The 25,258-nt window shown below is 43.6% G+C and overlaps 1 protein-coding gene across 1 annotated transcript; it reads right to left on the bottom strand.

Annotated features, from left to right (window-relative positions):
* Positions 1–15,541: 15,541 nt before the first annotated feature.
* Positions 15,542–19,232, bottom strand: LOC129334883 (uncharacterized). The gene is made up of 4 exons (XM_054987251.1): positions 18,569–19,232; positions 18,386–18,460; positions 17,486–17,572; positions 15,542–16,064 (listed from the first exon to the last, which is right to left on the bottom strand). The coding sequence occupies exons 1-4, from the start codon at positions 19,053–19,055 to the stop codon at positions 15,601–15,603; spliced, it is 1,113 nt and encodes a 370-aa protein (XP_054843226.1). The 5' UTR covers positions 19,056–19,232; the 3' UTR covers positions 15,542–15,600.
* Between the last annotated feature and the right edge of the window lie 6,026 nt (positions 19,233–25,258).

Here is a 25,258-nt window from a genome sequence, read left to right as displayed (position 1 = left end):
CTGCAAGTGCTCCGTCCACTGTTGCTGCTGCTTGTGGTCCTGATCCTGCAAGGCAATGAATCACATGATTGCTTGGCCAGCTGATCCACAGAACACAGTGGAGCAGCTGCCAGGCACCCCTACCACAGTGGTATCCTCTCCCCTGCTGGGGGTGGGGTTCCCTGGCAAAGGAATGTGCTAACAGCCCAGTATGGGGCTGCCAGTGTCCTTCCCCCCAGCATCACCCTGGATACACTTTCCTGAGAGTATGACCCATTGCATGACAGATAGGCCTTGCTTGGGTTGGCCCCATACACACCCTGGTCATCTTGAGTGTGGGAGCCAGCATTGTTGAGGTGGCACCTGAGCTTGTGCAAGGGAGAGGAGGGTGGCAAATGCAGACTCCCAGGCCAGATTCTTGTCTCTGACCACCTGTCAGTGTGAGGTTGCCCCTTCATCTTCATCCACTGGAGATGGAGTGCCTGTTAGCACTCTGAAATAAGATATGTTAGCCACATGGTATGGTCTTAGCTTTACCCCTTGAGTGTTAGTGTTAAGTACTCCCTCACTTGTGCTAAGTGCCCACTCTGTGACTCTCCCACTACCGAAGTGCAGCACTGTGCACTAAGTGTGAACAGCAGAGACCTCTGAGGCAGAAGCCCAAGTAGCACCTTACCTACTGGACAATGGAGTGTCCTGGCTGGAATTTATGTAGTGCTGGAAAGGCTGTGGTTGAATGCAGGGGGGATTGGCTGCTGCTGGGGAGGGGGTGATTGATTGCAGCTGTAGTCAACACACCTCGTGCTCGACCTTGGCTTGTGAGTGGGACTGTGCCTAGGGTATGTGTGTGCTTGGCCTGCCCCATTATATAGGTGGTTATGGGCTATGCTGTGGTTTAAGACATAACCTACCACATGGGGGGTTGTGTTCTTGGGCTGGGATAGCTTAGGGAGTCAACTAATTCCTGCCAAACCCTGGGTCCACCTCTTCCCCCACTGGCACAGTGGCTTGCACCAGCTTTGCTCCAAAACGTTGCCATGCCAGCACCCAGTCAGGGAGAAGCGCCACCAGGGCAATCCACCTGCGCATCTCGGGGATAGATCAATATATCTAGGATATCAGTATATCATCAGATCCCTATGTGCTTTTAGCCCCCTAAAGAGTCTGCTGTAAATGTTCTAGGTAGCCTAACATGGGATTTCCAGATACCAATTATGGGTCTCATAAAATTTCAGATTACGCACACAACAGAGATTTCATATCAAATTAATATATTGCACAAAATGCATTTTTATTTGTACATATAAAATGCTGTAAGTGTATGAATGCATGTCATATAAATCAAATTTTAAATGTTTTGAAATTTTAAATTTGTTTAATTTATGAGGTTTGCCTCATATGTGATGTGGCCTTTGGAAGAATATCTCATTTGGAAAGAAGAAAAATTTACAACTTATGAGGAGAAAATAAGTTAAAAGGTACAGGGAAAGAACTAGAGTCTGTGGAAACCATATCATGAAAAAACTTAATGAACAAGGGAAAGATATACAGGCACTTTGGATCATATTAGATAAGACAAAAGAACAGAATCTACTTTGGGGTAACAATGTATGGAGAAATAAAATTCGATCAAGAAGCATCCTAACAGGCGCAGATGATAATAATGTATTGGTACTGCAGTGCTAAGTAGCCTATTTACTGAGGTGATGAACACCTATGTTGATGTACCAATCTACATGTTGATGATCCTTAGCAAAAAGAAACAAAAGTGAAAGTCCAGCACCGTTCCTTTCAGCCAAGAGGCCTGTTTACAGGGCTAGTCTGTTCATTTGTAAAAGTTTTTGTTATCTTAATTCCATTGAAGCCAATGAATAGACTCTAATTGATTTAAATGAAGCAGAATATCACTGTATTTTAGGGGAGATATTTTTTTTACAAACCCTTTGGGAGCTAGATTCAACCCTGGCATAAACAGACGCTGTGCTAACTGGAGCCAGGGGTGGCATCTGTTTATTACAGTTCTCATGTCAACTCTCCCGTTCCTGGAGAGGGATAGAGAGGAGGCCTGTAGAAGTGGTGACAGAAATGACTGCATGGTCTTTGTAAAAAAGAATGACGAAGCTTTTGTTGAACAATCTTAAATTTTGATGTATTGTCGAAGGCTTTCACGGCCGGAGAACGATGGTTGTTGTGGGTTTTCCGGGCTGTATTGCCGTGGTCTTGGCATTGTAGTTCCTGACGTTTCGCCAGCAGCTGTGGCTGGCATCTTCAGAGGTGTAGCACCAAAAGACAGAGATCTCTCAGTGTCTTAAATTTTCTTTTTGCTGGATTGGATTCATGTTCCCCTCTGAACCTTTGACTCACTTTCCAACATTTTTTGTTTTAATGTGAAAAATATTGATAATAAACATTAATGTTTACATTTTCTCTCAAGAAAGTGCCCACTCTTGTGCCACCAGGCATAGGCACATTTGTGTAACTATCATTTTGTCACTGTCACACTTATTCTAAACACATTTAGTTAGATGTAAGCCTTCTTGGTTTCAATAAAAGTAATTTTCAGGGCTGCAATTCTAAGCACATTTTACTTCGAAGTATGTTCCGATGAGTGGGAAATATTTAAAAGTAAATAGAATGGCTCCTGTGAAGTCCTTCCACTGTGTTCTTAAAGAGGAAGGCTCTTCACTCAGTGGAGAGATGCCATAAAATCCAACATGATATATTTAGAATTAGGAAAATAACTACATTTCTAAGAACACTTGTGTGGAGGTAAGATACAGTTCTTTCTTTAGGACCTGAGACTTATTTTCAGGATCAGGTTTTAAAAACTTGAAATGAACACAACATGCAAGATGAATTTGTAACTGGTATAGCAGAATCTTTTTGTTATTAATACTTTGATATACCCAAATTTATATGTGTGTGTGTGTGTTGTATCTGAACTACAGATATGCAATGGACAAAAATGGACACTGGGAGATTGAGGGAGTAATCCTAAACAAGTCTTCTTGTAATTAAGTCATGTATTATTCCTTATATCTTACTCCCAGGAAAGTGTCCTTAGAACTGCTATCTGAAACAGGTTTTTAAACTATTCCCATTGAAATCAATGGGACAAAAGTTTTTGACTGTGGTTGGCTGTATCATTTATATTTTATATATATATTTGTTTTCACTGCTTGAGCTTAAACAGGTAGGGTTGCCAACAACTTGTACACTAAAAATGTTGTACCTACAACCTACAACTGCCTGGAGAAAAATCTCCTGTTCCTCTAATACAGACTTAATGTGTAGAAATGGGCTCCTGAGGACTTCATGACATGGAAAGCCAGCATAGCAGAGTAGTTAGGAAGTCAGACGAGGGCCTGGGAGGTTGAGGTTTGAATCACCACTCTGCCACGGAAGCTTCCTGTGTAACCTTGGGTTAGTCACACACTCTCAGAGAACCTACCTCACAGGGTTGTAAGGATAAAATGGGGAGAGGAGAATTATGTGAGCTACTTCCTGTTCCCATTAGGGAGAAAGGCATGGTATTAATGAAATAAGTAACTAAGTAGGTAGGTAAGTAACATCCTGTTAAGCCTCTGTTCAAGGGACAGGGCACTTTTCTCCAGGCAGCTGGCAAACCTAACAATAGGTACTAACTGTGATGCACACTCCACTTCTCTGAGCAGTAAGAAGTTACCTAGGATCCTTCCCTTTGGAAGACAGATCACTGGAAACTTACGGCATTTATGTAGCATTGCTTTATTTTCACATATAGAGGAAGAACAAAGTGTGAGGCACAGCAGCACTCCTACAGGGCTGAGTCTATGAAAATAACTGAGTCTATGAAAATAATATTCTTATTTTTGTACACATCTGGGATGCCGTACATACTTTGGGATTTAAAATATTAATTTCCCACTGTACCTTAGGGTATTGAAACACAACACATACACACACACACACACACACACACACACACACACACACACACACACACAGGTAATTAATTATACAGTAAGAATTCCAAAGCACACAGCTTTGTTTCAAAAGTGTTTTTTGTATCCAAAGGTGAATAAAGACAATGAAAGGAATCCTATTTCAAATGGCAGTTTTGTGAAAGCAGGAATTGGGGAGGCAAGAATATGGCTGCACAGGGATCCAAATGCAGCTTTCATCCAGGCTTTTTTCATTGAGGAAAACGTAACCTTTTAATTAGATTGTCACATTATGTTCTTCAGCGAAATGTACATGGCTTTTTTGGTAACATGTTCTGGAAACCATTTTCAGCCTTTAACAGCTTTCATGCTCCTTAAGCCATTACTTCACTGCAGCTCCCTGTGTCTAATTAAAAGAGTCAATTATTGTAAATAAAGTTATTGGATTATACTGCAAGTATTTATTGTTCTGTGGTTTTCTTGACATAGCTATGTAGTTCTGCAGTGGGGTCTACTCAGCTAATGTTGAAAGAGTATGCAAAAGTCAAAAAGATACCAGCCATTATTTTTAATTAGCCAATTTTCTTTAAGGTGATGCATAGAGTACTTGTTTAATCTCATATTATTATAATATAAGGGTTGTGACAAATTGTCATGTGTTTTCTCTGGAAGAGTTCTCACGAACTACAATGATGATCTGCAAGAGGCTAATTATTCCCAGAACTGTACAAAACCCTTTAGCTCTCAGCAACATGAAACTGTATTACATTTCAGTCCTTACTGGGATGGTAGCAACACCATTTTTCTAACAGTGCATACTCAAGATCACATAGCGTAGACTAGTTATTCTGTCAAGCCCTGTAAACTCAGTCTTACAACCAGAATGGTTAAAGGACATGACATCACATACTGGTGAAAGGGTCTTTAGCTGTTGTGAGCACAGAACCAGGAATGGTAGTTTTCTTAATTAATTAACGTGGGATAGGAAACTGTGATTTTTGCATATATGATATTATCAGGAGGAAGATCTTTAGGTGGTATAGCTGCCAAAGGGGATCACAAGCTGATCATTGATCCCTCTCAGAAGTCCCACTCTAATCTGTGCCTATTTCTTGATTACATTTACAGCCCCCCCAACACATGTACAAGTACAACTATTGAAACAGTGTGGTGTAGATTATAGTCTAGTTAGAACCAAGGAGGCCCATGAAGTTTAGCCGTAAAGCTCACCTGCTAATGATGGGTCAGTCACTTTCTCACAGCCAAATCATCTTTTCTGGGTTGCTGGCCAGCTAAAATGAACCGTACATATGCTGCCTTGAGTTCTCTAGAGGCGAGGCATCATAAACATGTGATAGCTAATGCTAGTTTTGCGACACATTTAATCAGGGCTTTTTTTCAGGGGGAACGTGGGGGAACGGAGTTCCGGAACCTCTTGAAAATGGTCACATGGCGCTCAGCGGCGCAGATGGCAGTCTAAACTCCCCTCTGTCTGGAGATCAGGGGGCGGGGCCACCAGCCATGTGACCATTTTCTCCTAGGGCAACCCACTGAGTTCCACCACCTCTTTTCCCAGAAAAAAAGCCCTGCATTTAATGATATAAATGCACATGTATGATAAGTCATCCATGCACACTGTAAACAGCTATAGTTAGGGATGCTCAATAATACCTGCTGGTTTGGCTCATGTACTGGTTGCTCGTACGAAACGAAGTTCAGGAAGTTCAGCTATTTGTGAGTGGCTCAAGCCTGTTCACTGGATTGTTTTTTGCTTCTTAAAAGAGTATATTAGAGTGTAATCAGCAGCATTTCATACATACATATTCTCACACAGTTCTACACAAAACTATGATTGCTATACGTGGCTAGAGCTCCATACCAATGCAGAAAGACATGTAAAATTCTAAATATTCATGGGAGTTCAAAAACGTTACATTTTGCTAAATAGCTGCTGCTTGATCAATAGTTCTACAAATGATGCCAACAGACAGTGTTGAATAAAAGGATCCATAAAGCCATGCAGTTGAGGCCTGAAAAAGAACAGCCTCAAGTCTTCTTTCTGCTGTCCAGCTGGTACATACAAGACTTAAAAAGCAATTGTTGGTTCTTGAAAAGTCTCCATAAAAATACAACCAGTTTGGTGTAGTGGTTAAGAGTGTGGGACTCTAATCTGGAGAGCTGGGTTTGACTCCCCACTCCTCCACTTGAAGCCAGCTGGGTGACCTTGGGCTAGTCATGGCGCTCTGAAGCTCTCTCAGCCATGCCCACCTCACAGGATTTTTTGTTGTGGAGATAATAATGACATGCTTTGTAAACCACTCTGAGTGGGCATTAAGTTGTCCTGAAGGGCGGTATATAAATCGAATGTTGTTGTTGTTGTTCAGTGTGGAGTTTAGTCAAAAGCTTTTTTAATCAGAAGGATTATGCTAAATTAAAGATGCCCCGATATGAACCACTATAGTCTGGTTCACATCCAGTGCTCCATTATGAGCACTTAATTGCATCCTTCATTTTTATAGGATTCTACTTGTGGTTCCTGATGGTGATCTATTTTGGTCACCATGGGAATGCTTAGCAGCCTTAAACGGTAGCTATAACTGGTCTATGATTCTAAGCACATACATGGAAGCCAGGCCAGCTTTGCTCTAATGGAGGCGTCTTTAAAATTCATACCATGTAAGGTCTTTGTGCTGCTGATCTCAAAGGCTTACCACACGAGGCAGCTGACACATGAGCACAATTCCAAGTGGCCTCCTTGTGGTGGCTGTTTCTTGGGAAGCACACTTTACCTCCAAGAACGGGTGCTGAGAAATGCAATCAAACAGCACTATAGTTAACAGTTCCTGGCCGTAGGCAGACAGCCGTTTGAGAGCTGTGGAAGGCAGCACACTCACTTGGTTTTATCTGTGCCCTCTGATATGGCTTTTCCATAGGTCACAATCCCCTAAGGCAAGTGACTCTTCTCAATCGTTTTGAAACTTATCATTCATTTTGAGACTATTTTGCAAAGTAACCCCACACTACTTTCTCCTTTTGCAACATAAAATGCAGGAATCTCACGTCATAATATTGCACAAGTCTACAATTTATTTTTTGTGTTTAATAATTGTAAACATTTACCATTACTGAGCTACAGGCTGCATTCCATAGCCTTTTCACACATTATGCAGAGGCCAATTCAAATGTGCCCTCAAGCCTCTCGGAACATCCCTTCACAGCAAATCGTGTTTCTCTTCCTTCCTTCTGGCCTCATTATCATCTGCAAGAGAGCTGGGATTCACTTGAGGCTACTGGCTGTCTCTCAGTGGTAGAGCACATGTTTTGCATACCACAGTTCCCAGGATCAATCACTGGAAGGCCAGACTGCATAAAGGCAACTTATGTGTTCAGTCCAGAACACCTACTCCATTTTATTTATTTATTTATTTAACTTCATGTATCCCCTGTCTTTTCCCCAGTGGGGAGGACCCAAAACAGACTGCATTGTTCTCTGCTCCTCCATTTTATCTTCACAGCTATGCTACTGAAGTCAAAGTTTATAAAGCCATGACTGATACGGGATATTTTAAGAAGGGAGGCTTTATTCATAGACCACAATTTACACAGCAAGCAGTGCAAAGGCATACATGTCATGTCAAATTGACACGTGTGATTGAGCGGGTGGGGGGTGCAGTTCTCCTTCCTTATAAACTTGCACTGGAAGAACTTCTTGAAGGCATTTGCATTTCAAGGCAATGGCTGGTCTTCCACTTCACCATCAGTATCTACCCAAAAGCAAGAGAGTAATATGTAAGCGCTGGTGTTGCCCAGATAAAAATATCATCTGCAGTAGAAGCCTCAACAGTAATGGGGGGGGGGGATTTAATTTTTTTTCCTGTTACTGTTCAGGTTGCTTACAGTACTAGAAAATGTGCCAGTAGATGGCAGTCCAGAATATAGGACTTTTTCATAGAAATTGTGGGAACAATAGCATTTGCTGTGCATTGTCACTGCCGTCCTCTGTGCAATTTTCCCACAGGAAAGGTTGAGATGCCATGTATTTTTGTGTGGGGTAGTTGACTACCTCCATTTATTAGCATGAAGGTTAAAAACAGACAAACAAAAACAAATGCACCAGTTATCTAGGCGTATCAGTGCTTTCCTTGGCCAAGCCTAGATAAGGGACCAGTGGGCCTTGCTTGAGGGGGCGGGGCATAATGTGAACACCAAAAACAGCTTGTGGGATATAGCTAGGCATGACAGTGTTGTGGGTCAAAGAGCCGCTATGTGGTCTGCTGCAAGTAGTGCTGCAAGAAGAACATCTAGCTGCGCGTAACTAAATGTACATTATATGGTTACCTACATTATGATAAATAAGCATAAAGCATTGCTATGATTGAAGATATTCCTATAGATTTTCTAAGAATCTATTTTTGAGGTATGATCACTTATTCAGTAATTAGCAACAAATTATCCAGCTAGCTCAAACTGTCAGAACTTTTCTTTCTCTGATTGTACACTCTCTTCCCATATCGGCTACATTGTCCTTGATACACATTACTTACTTATTCCACTTGTCTTCTGCCTGTTTTTTTGCTGAGGTCTCAAGGTATTTGCTGGCTCTTTAACAGGTACCCAAGCAGACTATGTCTTCTAGATATATTGATATTAATTTAGGATCTAAAATTAAATGCTCATTTACCAATATTTGAAGTAGAAAAATGCTAGTGAGTTGACTTTTAATCTTAGCAAGTTTGCCTTGCACATGGTTTCAAATTTCATTTCCAGGATGCATTTATGACTTATGGAATGGCCTATCTAAAGAAGTCAGGAAAGCTCTGAATAAGTCAGGAAATCTCAGCTTTCTGCAAACTATGCACTTCTTACTCAGGTAACAGGCCTCTGCTGTAAGAAATGGCTCAGATTTCTTGATAAAGGGACAAGGACTGTAGGCTATACTACTAGCAACTGTTTGTTGGTGTAGATATGCTCCTACTGGGAGTTTCTGTGTCATTTAATATGTCATGTAAAATTACTTATGTTTGTTTCTGCAATGTTTTATATCTGTTTTGCGATCTATGCTTGTTTTCAAATTTCTACAATCTATACCCTATTTTATTGTTTACTGAATGTCCCGGCTCATTGATCATGTTGACTTACACTATATTATCTACCTTGAGTCTCAGTGAGAAAGATGGACTATGAATAACATAAATAAATAAATACTACGTACAACCCAGTGGGAATTTGCTGTAAGTAAGCACCATTGAAAAGACAGAAAATTGTACAGGAATTATTCAGAATTTGCTTGATTGTCTACAGATAGTAATGAAAAGTAAATCTGTTCTGCTTTTTTTTAAAGGGGGGGGGAATTCTTTTAGATTTTCCCCCACAACATAGTAGTTTATATTGTTTTTAAAACAAAGCCCTTGAAAGAAAATATTTCTTTTATAATAACCCCGTGCATCACAGGAAATGGTAAGTAAACAAGCATCAGGGTTCTCACCTTGTGTGCGTGTGTCTGCCCATGCACTTATCAATAAAGTATTCTGTTTGTACTGCATAAATTTTTAAATATACAAGCACAAGGAGAAGAAAATTCTCATGTATTAGAGGACAGGCTACATAAACATGCAACCTCCACAAAAACAATCTAAAAACGTACACATTACAAACAAGAGTACCAGCGGCCCTGGTTTCCTTTTACACTGAGCAGTGAGCAGGAAAGGCTGGCTACATGCACAGCTGGTTGCCATCCTGAGTCTGCATCAGGCCTAGAGAGCCCGGCGTTAGTCTTGGCTGATGCCCTTTGCTTGCTTCAGCTCTTAACAGAGATACACCAAGGCAATGCTTACATGTTCTGAATTTTGTCTCCCCTCCTTCCTTGTTACGTATTTGTGAGCGGAAGAAAATAATATATACTCCAACTGACTACTTTTCCCCCCCATCTGTCTCTCAAGTTTTGCCTTATATTCCAAACTAGTATTTGCCTTTGGGGAATGCCTTGTAGTGTTTTGCTAGTGTGATTTGATAGAATTATCATTCTTCAACTTTCAAATCCTTTCCAGGGTCTCTCAAAGTTAAGTCTCTGGACAAGGAGGGACTGCAGTGCACATGTCTGAAATGCACGTTAAGGCATCATGCAGTGCATGGCCTGCTGTTCCACACATGGCAGAGGCTGAGAAGTATTTTCAAGTGTTAACATTTAGTGGGACAATTATGTTTTTAGATAATAAAACACCATTGTGCTGTTTTTTTTATGAGTGGAGAAAAACAAGGAATTGCTAGGTAAATGAAGGCAGTCAGCAGTCTAAGCTTGTGCAATAGACGGGGAGGATCCAGCAGGGAGGAAAACACAAGTCATGGGCCTTGGCAAGAGAATACCTTCATGTCTCCGTTTTCATCAATGAAATATTGGGAGGGCATGCAATAAGGCAAGGCCGACATCTGTCCCTTCCTTCTGGCTACTACAAATGCTAGTGTGCTCTGCATTGACACAAGTTATTGTTACAACTACAGTTGCATGCATTTGTGTATGCAACAATTAGGCTTGCCCTTTTATTGACTATGAAGGCCAGTTTGAATCCATTGAGCTGTGAATTAAGGACAAATTTGTTTGTTTGTAAGGCTCTTTTGCTTCCATGATGATGTGTAGACCTTAATATCCAAATGAAACAGGTGCATCATTTGGAAAGTTGCCTCTCTGGAAGAATTTGTTCCAAAAGTACACTTGAAAAATAAAGGGCAAATAAGTATAATCTCATTGACTACTGAAAGGCTGCTCCAAGTCAAGTGCAAGCATGTTGATCATTCTCACAATCTGGTAGGGGAGTCTGAAGAAAGGGCCTTTTGTCCTCTTTTGCTGTCTTTTCTCTGGAGTGGGAAAGACTATCAGTCACTTGTTAATGAAAAGGTCAGCCCGCTTTCCATTGCCACGATCCAAAGCAGCAGATCAGTTTGATCGGTGAGAGGAAATAGCACCCCAGGAATTCCTACGTCCTCCTGGCAGGCCTAGCACTGATCAGGGTCCTCCTTACACCCCCCTAATCACAACAGCCATTTTGGGCTCTCCTCCTGAGAGCTGCATACTTTGCATTTTCCTTCTACAAATAACCGCTCAAACCCTCCTTTCAAAGAGCCTTTATTAAACCCCCAACTATTTGCTGTCGAGACATTTAGGATGAAATCATCATGTTAAACAAATAAACGCAGCTCCATACAGATCTCTGCTCTGGGAGCAGAGTAAGAAAATAATTTCTGTCTGCTGTCCACAAAAGCGGCTGGAAAGGCCGAAAGGAAAATATTATTTTTACTTCATTGTGTGAAATATCATTTTGGAGGATCTGACGCGTTGAGTGTTTGAAGAGTTTTTGCTGGCAGGTTCCAAGGGTCTCCTGGGTTGACCCCCTGGGATTGTTTTCTTCATTAATAAAGTTAGCATGATGTGTGTTAAAAGGAACATTTTGTTTACTTTGTAAATAAGGGATGTCAAACAAGAAGCAGAAGTCTTACAGACACTGGGCAGTGTGTTCTCCAAGATGCTGGGAGAGGGAGGAGGCCTGGAAAAATTGGGACTGCTCTGACCACTTTCAGCCAAAGCCTGACTTTGTTGGGGAAACAATCTGACCAGTGAATCCAAGTGAGGCCATTTCTTTACTGATACTGGTGGGAAAGTTGTACACTCTGCCTCAAACCAGCAGGAGATGGCCTTGGGAAGGAAACACATTCTAACACTTGCTTAGGGTGTATCGGAGGATGTTGGCCGGTGAAATGTCACATCAAAGCCTTGCAAAAGTAAAAAAAATCTGCAAGCCTGGCCTGAGACATTCAGAGAAAAAGATGCCTGGCTCAACACAAGCTTAAAATGTATTCAGAGAGACTGAGAGCAGAACCACAAGTGACAAAAGGTACAGATTGGACACTTGTCAGCTTCCCTCAAGTTTTGATGGGAAATATAGGCATCCTAGGCTGAATCCACATTCACCCATTACCCGCTTATAAATCGCTTTTCTTTCGGTTTCCTCCAACCCGCAACTTTTCCTTCTCCGTTCACATTCAGGCTCCCCATCCGGCTTTCTCGCGCGAGCCTCCGGTCACACGTCCGCTCGCCAACCGCTTTTGTGGGCGGTACCTTTTTTCCCTCCCTTTTTTTTTTATTTTTTTTGAAAACACTTTTCCGTTATTTCGTTTTATCGAAATGAGGAAACATCAACAAAGCGACAAATCACGTGAACATCTCGATAGCCACTGGTTAACTTTTTTGGGCGGGCGATTCGAATGGTCTATAAAAGGGAAGGTTCTCGGCAAAATCTATTTGTGGGTGTGAGCGGATGGTTGGTATGCTTGGTGTCGTTGTGGTTACTGTTGCCGATTCGGTTGTGGGTATGGATCCTATAGTCGCCCTCATCGGACAGCTGATGTTTACGTTGCTGGCTTGCCAGACGCAGCTGCTTCTCGCTTACCGGCGCTATTCAGCCCAACGCCGCAGAGCTGCAGCCAGGATTCTGTTCCAGGATTCAGTCTCCACCGTCGCCTGGACGCGCTCCAGAATTCGGCGCCGGCAGCGCTTCCAACATTGGTTCCTGCTTGCGCAGATGGAGGAGCCACGGCAGCACTGGGTATACCCGAGAAGCACCGACTGGTGGGAGAATATCGTGTTGGTGCACTGGGATGACCGTCGGTGGATGCGCCGCTTCCGGATGTCCAAGAGGACCTTCATCGACTTGGTGGAAGCCCTGCGTCCAAGGCTGCAGCGTCAAAACACCTCCCTTCGCTCTGCAATATCGGTGGAGAGACGAGTCGCGGTTGCAATTTGGTGGCTGGCCAGCGGAACAAGCTACCAGGTGGCGAGCGATCTGTTCGGGATTGGGAAGTCAACGGTAGCCTCCGCGGTGGTCGAGTTCTGCCTCGCGGTCGAGGTGGAACTTCTATCGAAGACTGTCTCCTTCGGAAGTGGGATTGGACAGGTAATTTTTATTTTGAAATATCAAAATTTCGCTATTACAATTTATCGTTTAAAAAAAATTGTGACATTAACGGAACGACCAGTACACAACACTCTGGTGTGTACATCATCCCCCTCTCCCAGTCATTTTAAAGGTAATTTTGAAACCCTCTCAAAATCTACAACGCTATGTGTTTGTTTGAGTGTGAGTGAACATTGCCCACAGACACCTTGAGCATGCAATGGCATTCAACCCTCATAGTGTGTTCTTCCACCACACAAATCCTTTTTTTTTAAGAAAAAGAGGGGCAACAACTGACACACACACACACCCCTCGCCGTGTGATCTGAAGCAGGTAACAAAAAGAATTGTCGTGGAGAGGGATTGCCTTTTTTGCCTCTGTGATATAAACATTTGGTTTACATAGGTGGGGTGGTGTGCAGGAATGCAGTTTGGTATTTCCCCCTACTGTGTGACCCTAATCGTTGCACAGTTGTTGAACACCTTCTCCTAACCCTCCTTTGTCAAACCTCCAAATTTAGGAATACTGTGAAATATGGGGATACAAGTTTACCCCCCCTCCCATCCAATTCTTCACGAATCCTCCTAAAATCTCCATGGTTCTCTATGGGGAGAAACGTCTCCCTTCATGGTGGCTCTGGGTGGCATTGTGAAAGCAAAGTAAACACAACGTGCAAGGCACCTTATCCGACCTGTTATCCCACTCTCCAACAATTTCTAGTTAATTTGTTACCTGGGGGGATGTTTTGGTTTACCCCGAAAAACAGTGCCTCATACACCGCCAAACACCTGTCTCCAGGGTTAGAAAAAATAGAGGCCTCTGTGGCCCGGGGTGGAATTTTGAGTCCAGAATGGACCCAATTGTCATGGGCCCGTCTCACACCCGTTCTCGTTCCCTCTAGCGAGGCACAAGACGATCCCAATTTGGTGGGCCACTTAGTGGCCTCAAAAAGATGCTGATTTTTAAACCACCAACGGTCACCTTTATTGCCAAAGGGTGAGAAGAGAGAGACTTGTGTGGATATGTGGATCATTCAATTTAAATTACACCAAACATAAGAGAACCTCCACCCAACATTTCAGAATGCAAAAAAATCCTAAATTCAATTTACAAAAATAACCCTTTCAGGGTGTTTAAGAACTAGACATCGCTGAGTGATGATGATTATTTGATGCACAGTTTGCCTGATAGCACTATGACTTTTTTTTTCCTTTCTTTTTTCTTTCTCCCAGATAATGGACGGTTTCCGTAGAATGGGTTTCCCGCACTGTGTGGGAGCTATTGATGGAACGCATATCCCGATCTGCGCTCCTGGAGGCCGCCCAGATCAGTACGGCAACCGCAAGAACTATTCCTCGATTCTGCTCCAAGGCACAGTTGATCACCGCGGAAGATTTGTGGACGCCGAGGTGGGGTGGAGTGGGAAGAACCACGATGCCTTCGTGTTCGCCCACTCCGCCTTCTGTGTTGCCATGGATAGTGGCTCACTAATTCCGGGAAACCCTTTCATGGTGGTGGACGGTGTAAGAATACCCCCGGTGGTCATTGCCGATGGAGCCTACCCCATGCGTAGGTGGCTTATGAAGCCCTACGGGAGAACGGCAACCACACAAGCTCAGAAAATGTTTGACACCCGCCTATCGCGAGCCAGGAACGTGGTGGAATGTTGTTTTGGAAGACTGAAGGCCAGGTGGAGGTGTCTGTCACACCGCCTCCAAGTTAGGGAGCACAACGTCATCGCTGTGGTGACAGCATGTGTTGTTTTGCACAACCTCTGTGAAAGCCGGGGACATCCCATCACTGGCCGCGGAGCAGCCCCAGAGACAATACTTGTTTCACATGGAGAGGGACAAGAGTTGACCACCCATCACAGGCATCTTGCCGAAGGAAAGGTGGTTAGGGATGCCCTGGCCAAGTATATGGGCCTAGATTCTACAAGCTGATGTTGCCTCCCTCGGTGCGGCAAGTGATGGACATCGGCTAACCTGCTTCGAAAAGCTGCTAAACCAAGGGGAACATAAATGGTCTCAACCAGCAACTCTAATCTGTGTAAATAAAAAAAAAATTTGGTTAACTGAACTCAAAAGACTATTGATTATTGGGGTGCTGTCAGACAAGCGGTGGATGTGAATTCAAGTCCTGGCACATGCAGACAATACATTCCCACACAGCTGAGTGGTCCCCCGCATACATCGTTCACAGTTTGTCAGGGTATTTTTGGCCAAGTCTGGAATCCGCCCCCCCCCCAAATTTCCAATTTGGACTGCAAGTGCTCCTCCCAAAGATACAACTTAGCCGCATGTTGCAATCAGGGGGGGGGGGGGAAGCGCCACTTGATTGGTAACTGCTGCGTTTCACTTTTTGCAGGAAGGCTGTTTAGAATGGTCACTACATGAGTGATGCCACTTACACAAAGAAACACAAATGTGATTCTTACTGTGATTTCATTGTATTGTCTGATGTTAAATATTCCTAAACTTTGGGGATTGCGTTGAAAAAAAAAAGGGAGTCAACATTGGAAACGATTGGCCATCATCTTATACCCTGATGATTCCATTTGATCCCAGAAAGTTAAGAATTTTAAAACAGACATACATGACTGGGGCGACAACTCCTTAACACACATTTATTTCAAATACAATAGATAAAGACCATTAAGGGGTCACCAGTGCAACGGAATCTGTCAAATGAATTTTGCTGCCAAAAACCATGGTATGTGGCAAATAAGGAGGGCAACGCAGAACATAGCTCCTCAAAGCGTCAGCCTCTCCCTGGCTTTGCCAACACAGGAACGCCTCGCTGCTGCCTTCTTCGGGGTTGCCTGTGAGGCAGGTAGGGCGGTTTGCCCATAATCGTGTGTTGGGGGGATGATTTGACGCTGTTGGGCGAGCATCTGTCCCAATGACTTCAAAGTGTTCACAGCATCAGACATCACCGAAATGTTCTGTTTCCAGGCCTCGGCAAACTTCTCACTCTCCATTTTAGTGTGATCCAAGAATTCCCTCTGAATCTTGTTCTCATCAGCCTTCCAACTGCACAGCATCTCTCTGTCCGTTCGCCATTGGGAAACCTGGACATTGTGCTCCTCTCGAGAACGGCGCATCATATCATCGGCTACTCCATAGAGTGCTGCGTTTCTGCGTCTCCTGTTTCTTAGTTGGAATAGTCTTGTTCCCGGTGAAACTTCTGCTAGGCATCTGTTATCTGCCCCGTCTGCTGTGGATGTAAGTCAGAGCAACAGATCAATAAATTGTTAACATCTCAGACATTATTCAGAAATCTAAGCCTGAAGAAAAGGATGCAACATGTTTTTTGGTTGGCCAGCAGCAGGCTTCATAGTTTGGGCACTTCCCCATGACTTCCAAAACCCACATAACAGATTTTGGCCTAGTTCATCCCGTCGCCCCCGCCGAGGCCAATGTGTTGCACATTTTTTGATAACCATGCATGCACAAGCATCAAGGTTTTTCCATAACGGGAAGGCTTTTACAATGCCACTTGCCATATGGGTTGTGCAGAAATAACATGGAGGACATACTGGCAGCAGTCAAAGCTATTATGTTTAAAACTGCGTTAGTGAGAGAGACCAATTTATCTGCTTTAGATAGCGAGGAGACGTGCTGTGTCCCGATCTGCCTTTTACACCAATGCTGACCAACGTTGCTCTTGCAATGTTCCACAGTGAGCACATTCTGACCATTTTCAATGTTATGCCAAATCAAGAATTTCCTTGAAATCCTGACAACATCAGAACATATGTGGTGGGAGCAACCATTAAAGAGGATAGGTGATCCAAGACGGTGTCTGGGTGTCCCTCAGAATTAATTTTTGGAACCGTGATTCATGTCAGTGCAGATCACATCAACAGTGTTGGCATTATCAATTGAGGGGTGCAAGGTGCGGTTCAATGTGCGCTGCAGATCTGAGAAACCAGCCAACAAATGCGATAAAAATTACATTGACAAAAATCTCACATGATAAATGGGAAATTTCAGCTACCAGTGGGAGAACACTACACTGTTCTGGGAAAATCCAATGCAGACTGTAAGGTAGCCGTAGTTTGTCCCAAAAATTTTTTTTTTCTAACCTATGCACCCTGCGTGGCCGATGAATTGCAACACACATGAAAATTTCATACGTTCCATTTGGTTCAGAATGGGGACTATGCATGCTGTTCACAGTGAAACAGGTGACAGATTTTATTGCACCAGGTGGGGTCTGGGTGAGCTCGGTGACACCTGGCGTGGGCTTCTGGGAACAAAATTTTTGTTTTTTTAATTCATCTTGCAGGTAGGTCTGTGTCCATAGGAGGGTCACACGCCAAGGGGATATTATGGTCTTGCTGTTGGGCTTACAGAAACTAACAGGGCAACTGCCTTGGAGGCCAACAGTCGCACACAAAGAATGGAGATTTTGGACATGTGACATAAAAGGAACGATTGTGAGGCACCCTCCGGCCTCCCAAGATGACTCTGCTCTCTCCTCCACTTCTCTCCCCCCCTCTATATTTGACCATGCTCTGTTTCATATGTCAGACAAAGATAACGTGATTCAGGAGAGCTTATGCCACTCTGCAATTGTCTCTTCTCATAGGTGCAACTGGACTCTTTTAGATTCTGCAGATCAACTAAGCTTACCCGTGTTATAGCGTGAACGATGCCCCAGGGGAAGGTCTGAATCACTGTCGTCGTCCTCCATTGCGTTTGCACCTGTAGTGTCGTTTTCTGAAAATTTATAGGTTTTAAATGTGATTGGTTAGAAAAACACGGGGATGTGATATAGATAAATACAATTCAAACATTCACTTCGCAGGCACTGTCTTCTGCGTTGTCCTCTTTTCTTATTTGTATCTGTGCCACTATCAATATATAAGAGATGATAGGAGCTGTAATGGGACGTCTGGTTTTTTTTTGCACCACTATAATGACTATGAGGTGGCCCTGAAAACCTGAAACAGATTTTGAATGTGCCCTCTGTCATCTACCCCTTATTCAGCCTTTTAGTGGACCGGAATGTCTCACACAGAAAATTGCACCAGTCCATGCACCCGTCCACGGTCTCATATTCCTGTGTTCATCTGTCCCTGAAGCTGGGCACTGGGTTTATATGCTTCGAGTGTAGAGATTGGAGTTCAAGTCAGGCATCCATTAATGAAAAGGAGACTGATCAAAAATATATTTGAATCCAGAGCCAACTCCATCCATGCATTTTGGTAAATATAGAACGGATAAACCGTGGTGTTGCTTGCATGGATGGGCTGGGCAGGAGTGAACAGTTGACCATTTGAAACCATAAGTCTAAGACAACCTCCACGGTGTGGCCGATGATGTCACATCATCCCCATAACTGACAGACCTCCAAACCATCCCATCACTGACAGACTTTCCCATATCTTGCAAACCTGAGGTCGTGCCCTTCTTTTCCCCTAAAACAGGCACTCTCATCTTGGCGTTCCCACTCTCGAGATGTCTTCAGCCTTTCCAGGGACTGTTTTTGGGTGGGCCACCATTGGAGCAACCTGTCAAAAAAATGCTCACCCTTGTCAGCAAGTCCATCTATGGTGCGGTCAAGATCCTCTTCACTGGCATCGGTGGATGATGACGAGTTCTGCGCTATAAACGTGAAATCAATAAAGGTGTTACGATTTCATAGACAGGGAAATGTGAAAAGGAAGAAAAATCATAGCTCTGAACTAGAATAATCAACGCTCCATCACTCACGTGCTGCCATGGGATTTGGAGAAGAGCACCACAGCGGTGCAGCATCTATCGTCTGCATGTCGTGCGAGAAGAGTTCCTCCGATCCCTCCATCACTTCCCTGGGGGCGCTTATCTGCGGGGGTCCTTGGGCAAAAGAAATGCTTCGCGCTATCCGTTTAGGTTTAACACTTGCGTCCCCTCTTAGAATACTGTCCAGCTCACGAAAAAAAGGACATGTAATGGGGCCGTTTCCAGAAGTGGAATTGTGTGCCATGACGCGCTTGTACTCCAACCGCATACTTTTTGTTTTGTTCCTGCATTCCAATGCAGTGCGCCGATGACCACGCGAGGACATCATTTTGGAAATTTTTTCAAAGTTGTCTAAGTTCCTGTGGGAGCTTCTAAGGGCTTCCTGTATCTTGTCCTCCCCCCAGAAAGAAAGGAGGTCCAATACCTCTTTTTCCCTCCATGTCGCTGATCGTGGAGCCACAGGAGCAGTGGCCGACATTTTCAAAAAACAATTGTTTATGATGGTGTCCGCAGATCAGAGTGTCGGTTGCTCTTCTCTCCCCACGTCTGCAAGAAAGCAAATGGAGGGCAGTCCACTGCACTGTGATCCGTCGACCAAGCACTGTTCTCCCGCCGGAAATCCAAGCCGTTAATTGCGCATGCGCTGTAGCCACCACCCGTTCCTTTGCCTAATTAATTTTAATGTGACAAAATAACGCTATGACGAATTTTCGTGGATGCATTGGCACGCCAGGAAGATGTTTCGTTAAAAGGACTGTAATGCGATGTGAAAAGTGAACCAATTTGTTGATAAGAAATCAACCCCTGTTCTTGTTAACAATGCTTTCTCATGCTTCACTGGAACTCAAGTAGCAGAAATAAAAATTATTGGCCTGAAAGGGCCTTCCCATGAGTGTGGGAGAACATAGTGTTCATTCAACAGCATTTGGCGCCGAAATCAAATCCTCAACACCGATTGGTCATCCTGTTTAAGCGCGTCCAATCAGCAGCCTTTTTTTCCGCGCCTTTATGGAGCCGTTATGAGGGCATGCTTATTTATGTAACAGCACATTTTCGGTATTTCGTTTAGGAACAAGTATGGCAGCAGCGGCAAAAGGAGTCTTCTGGCGGGATGAAGAGGTGGAGACCCTGCTGGACCTCGTTGCACGCTCCGGAAAAGCGGCGCGTGTAATGAGGAGCACACATCTGCCCACGAAGCTTATATTTCACAAGCTGTCGAGGCAGATGTGTGCCCGTGGTCACAGCAGGACCCCCGAACAGTGCAGATCGAAGTTCAAGAGGGTGAAGGGGGACTTCTACGGGGCGCTGGAAGCCTGGCAGGGGATCCCTCGCCAGAGTGGAAAGCCCCCGTACTTTGCGTCCATGATGAACCTCTGGGATCTCGCCGGAAGGCCAAGCTGGCAATCCCGTCATCATGCTGGTAAGAACCTCTTAAAAGCATTTAATTTTAAATTAACAACGCTGTTAAGTGCACGTCAATGTGGAGAAACTAGGCAAAAAGTTAGATGGTGGGGGGAGAGCTGAGATTCCATTCCCACCCCCCGTAATCGTCGCACAACGCCGTTTTATTGCAATAGCGGTTTTTTTTTCTCCTACAAAGAAACCTTTTTTTTTTCTGCTCGGCGTGAGGGACCCCAAGTTTGGGAATGTGGCATGTGTCGAGCCGCTGTGTTCATCACGGTGCACAGTTGCTGGTGTTATCTTTGTTGCACCTTTTTGTCATGAATGTTCCGATTGCAATGGTTTGATGGAGTGTGCCAACATTTCTTCTTCACTTTGCAGCCCTTCTCCGTGGTAGAGCTCCCACCGCTGCCGTGGGGGAGGCAAGAGCAGACGAGGAGCAGGAGGCGCTTGAGGTGGCTGGGGAGCAAGCTTCCTCTGAGGACCCTGCACAGGGATCACAACAGGCACCCCCTGGTAAGCATGTATTTGCCTAATATATTCTTCCCCACCTAAAATCAGGCAGACCAGCAACTGATGCTTTCCCACACCGTGCACTTGACCATCAACCTTCATAGAATGTGTCCATGGATGAGTGGGACCACATTCGCTTCCACACTTCCACGGATGGAGGGGAAGTTGTATATGACAGTGGTGCCCCAAGCACGGAGCATCACCACCCACCGGCCTTTTCCACGATTTCAAAAGTGTGCTGTGAAAAAAAATAATTGCCAGCCTTTTTTTATCTCCTTTGTAACAGCAAGAAAAAAAAATTAATGCTTTCCGATGTTTTATTTGCTGGTGCTATAACAGAGTTCCCATTTTTCTGTAATCATTGAAATGAAATCAGAGAATCTGGAGGTTGATGCCACAGTGGATCAGCCAGGATGTTATGACTGCTGTGGCCAAACCGTTTTACAAGATTTTGATTTCTTCCTTTCATTTCTGAAGCTAGTGCACAGGAAAGCCAACTGGAACGGTCGGAGGAGGGTCCCTCAACCAGCAGAAGGTCTGCTCCCCCAGGAAGAGCCCAACGCAGAGGGATAGGAGATCTGTTCACGGCCATGGAGAGGATGGAGGAGAGGCTAGGATCATCCAGTAAGTTTTTGCTCTGAATGGTGCTGTCACCCTTTTTTTGGGTGCCGTCTCTCAAAAACACTTTTCTTTCCCAAATTCAGTCTCAAATGTGCAAGAGAGGTTGAGCAGCGTGGAGGACCGACTAGCACGCCTGGGGCGGCGAGTCAATGTGATGGAGCGCCGTGAGAGAAGGAGACATCGTCCCTCTGCCTCTGGGGATGCACCCTGATTGTTCTCACCACTGTATATAGTTACCCAAGTTTTCTTCCCCTTCCCCCACAGTTTATTGTTGTGCTGTTCATTTAAAAAAAAAATTTTTTTTGTGGTTCTCTTTTGCTTAATTTTTTCCTTAAATTAAAAAAATATTTTCCATGATGTCACAGTGATATTTTCTCTGTACGTGGTCCATGTCTATGCATCAAAAAGATAGGTGTAATGGCTTTCTGGACTGTCCACTAGATTTCCCAAATAACGATCAATGCCCACCCCCTGTTGGTGCAATGTCCCACATCATCATAGGTTTTCTCTGCACCCCCTTTTTTCTAATTTCCCGCATCCCCGGCAAACACGTGAAGTGTTTGTATTTATCGTGACCTCGAACTTCATTAGCCTTACCTGCCAAAGTTTAGTCTCATGTGTCACATTCTGATTGCCACAGTTGACTTGACACAATTGTAGGTTTTTTGGGACATGGTATATAAGTGGCAAATGGTGGATTACACTGTTCCACAAGCACCTCACAAGCATCCCCCCTGTCATCATGTCACCAGACTCAGTTTTCCAGACGAGGGAAGCACTGACAATTTAAGGAGCATCACCCCAATGGCATAATTGGGCTCTAAATTGCTGATGTTGAGAAATAATGTGATATGACCTGTACTTTAAATGGCCCAAGAAACTGGTTGTTCCACCACATCACATGGAGACATCAAGCTGAAATTTGTTGGCACAGCGTAATACAAAAATACCAATTCTGATTCGTCTGGAATGTGCCGCTCCTGGTGTTACCCGTTCTTCCCTCTCAAAAGCACAGTCCATTAATGTGGGAGATGAAATCAATGGGTGAAACTGGCATTGAATGCATGATTTTCTGAATGGAGTGCTGAATCAATCAGTCCCCAGTGTTTTAGATTGGGTGTGATGGAAATGAACCACACGTGACGCCAAGTAACAGAATTTACAGGCGGGCCCCTATCTGTGCTGGATATCCAGATGTGTTTTTTCTTTTACTGGCGTGGAACAAAAGGAGCTGTTTAAAAGTGGAGGATGCCGAACGACACTTTGAATATGATGTCCAGAATGATTCTGCTGATATCCTAGGTTTCCCATTCATCACTCCAATCGGGGGGCCAAACGTCGTAGTCTCCAGCCTGGTTGGCACACAGGTTTGAGATGGGTTCCAAACACGAAGAACCACAAAGAACCCACAGAACGCCACATCACAACTTTAAATTTAGCATTCTGTCTGTATTCACTGTATCTTCAGAATGCTTTCTCCATTGTGTCCCCAGGCATAACACCAAATTTTACAGCAAAACAGGAATGGAAATACAGATAAGATTTCAAGGGAATGTATTTTAAGTTCATGGATGTCAATGTGGAACTAAAAAATTGGGTCACCAGAAATAAGAAGCGTTTCTTTAAGAGCAACAGAAAGGTGTTCGATTTTCAAAATGTTTTCTGCATGTTTTTGGACAGCATTTCCCCCGTTAATCCAAGATTGACAAACTTTCTTTATCTACTAATATTTTTGCCAGGAACACAATTGATTCCTATTCTGTCTCTGCGGCACGTAAATCTTCCCTCGATTCTCTGATCCTTTTTTTTTCTAATTTTTTTTTTAATGAATCTTTGGAATAGCGATATTTTGTTATGTGGGAATAAAAAAAGTATTGCGCCCAGAAAAGGCACCCTAGCCAAGTGTCCCCGTGGTGCTCAACCTTCGGTCGTGACAGGCGCCAGCCACGAGACGCACCCTGACCAAACGATTTAATAACATTCCAACAAAATAATTCCGGGTTGGACTTTCAAAGCTTTTTATTTTGATCAATCGTCACTGCGTCACGATGACTTAAGTTTTAAAAAAGGCAAAAAAATTAAAAGAGACATTTCTCAAGGAACAAGAAACACAGCTGATTTTAAAAACTTGTTTGTGGTATCATTCTAGAGCACTGTATACATGGGCCGAGGCAGGAGGCGTTAGGACGGCAGTTAAATGTGATCTTTGTTGCGCTGGAACACACTACGAAATTTCGCTATGACAGATCAATTTAAAAAAAAAATTAAAAGAGGAGGGGGGGGAAGAGGATATTCGGGTGGTTGGGCCACTAAAAAGATGTTAATGAGAAAAAAGTTTGGCTTTTGAGAAATCGAATGTTGCTGAACCAAGCAACGAAAGCAAATAAAGGGGAAATATAGGAGAAATCGCTCATGAGCCATCTCTGGTGGAATCGGCCAATGGGAACGCAAGGAAAGGAAGGGGAGACTTGATTGACGGCTGTTTAAAAAAGGAGCGCGAAAATTGCGCTCGCAAGCGTTCACGTCCATCGTGAAACTCCCGCAAGAAAACCGCTACTAGTAATTCGATGGAAATCCGAGAGAGATGCGTGTAGAGGATTGGGTAATGTGACCGGCACTCTGAAATGCGGATTTCATGTGGAGAACAACCGGGAAAAAAGAGGTAATGTGGATTCAACCCAGCTCAGGCTGCAGGGGCAGACACAAAGGCTTCGAGCCCAGCTCAGACTATTGTGATAGAAGCTTTAATGGCTAGAGAGAAAAGAACAATAAACAGGTAAATGCCTGCTGAAAGAGGGCTGCAGCTGTGATCCTCTGGTCCCCAGGATGCCCCAGAGCCCTTAAAAAGTTGGTACTAGACTAGATTTTTTAAAAAAACAATAAAAAAAATAAAAGCCGCTATTTGAATTTAAAGAGATTCATTCCTTCTAACTGTCAAGGGAAGCATGAGAAAGTAAAGGAAATAAATAAGGAAGCAATTGACTACAAACTCATTTTTCTTACCAGGCTAGAAATATTCAAAGTGCACAGATAGAGTTAGATACATAACAATTACCTGACCTTGCATTTCATCCATATAAAGGTATGTTTATTGTGCATGGATATACGGACTTCAGAGCCCTTCACTCCAGGGTCCCTTGCAAAAGCCTCTTGCCACCATTTTCGACGTTTAATCACCAGTGTTTTCCATTGACAAGGTTTTTTGGCACAGTTCATTTTGAAAACTCAGTATTAGGTTAAGTTTGCTGATGTTTTCTTAAATTACATCCTCTTGCAGGTCCATAAAAAATCCTGAAGTTATTACAAATAAATAAATGGACTTTCTCTTTGTGATGTAAACCAGCTTTGAATGAAGTCATTGAGTGGAAGTTTGACTTGGATTGCTTCTGAAAAGCTGCTCAGACCCAAGGCAGCGATCTGCTTTTCTTCCCAGCACTAGAAAAATTGGCAAACAGCTGTTCTAAGTCAACCAAGTGCAGAGACCCCCCGTTGCTTAATGTCTTGTTTTGATTTCCATGAGGAAACCAAATATCAAAAAGTCCTTTCCCCTGTTACCCTTTTATCTTTTCTGTTGCATGTTTCATTCTTGGGCCTTACAGAAGTGTGTGTGTGTTTTAACAAGGTCTGTTGAGGTAGAAAAATTTGTACATCTCCAAAAGAGATTTTTCCTATTGCCTTGCATTGAGTCCATCCTGTTCACATTTCTACGGCTCTCTTACCTAGCATTAAGTAAATATTGAGCACTAAGGGCTTTTCCACACCAGGTTTTTGACCTAGCTAGGCTTCTTAACTGCATTGGTTTCCCCGCTCTACACACAATATCATTTGCCGGTCATTGCTCTCCTTGCTTCATTTGAGTTTTCCCTTGTTTTTACAGACCCTTTTTGTGGTGGTATGAAAAATCACATGAAAAATTTGGGAGGAGGTGGAAATGGGGGAAAAGCAATGAGTGGCAACAATTCTACATGTGTGGGTGTGTGGAGAATAGCTGCAGTTAAGAAGCTGGAGCAAAAACCTAGTATAGAAAAGCCCTCAAAATGTTTTCAGAAAGAAGACTAAAAGTGGTTCCTGTTTCATGCAAATACAGAGCTTAGTGGCTCAGTAGCAGAGTATCTGCTTGGCATCCAAAAGATCCCAGGTTCAATC

The sequence above is a fragment of the Eublepharis macularius genome, chromosome 8 (genome assembly GCF_028583425.1).
Source record: "Eublepharis macularius isolate TG4126 chromosome 8, MPM_Emac_v1.0, whole genome shotgun sequence".
Lineage (NCBI taxonomy): Eukaryota > Metazoa > Chordata > Lepidosauria > Squamata > Eublepharidae > Eublepharis > Eublepharis macularius.
Note: the sequence above shows the minus strand (reverse complement) of the source record. Positions and strands in the feature narration are given on the sequence as shown.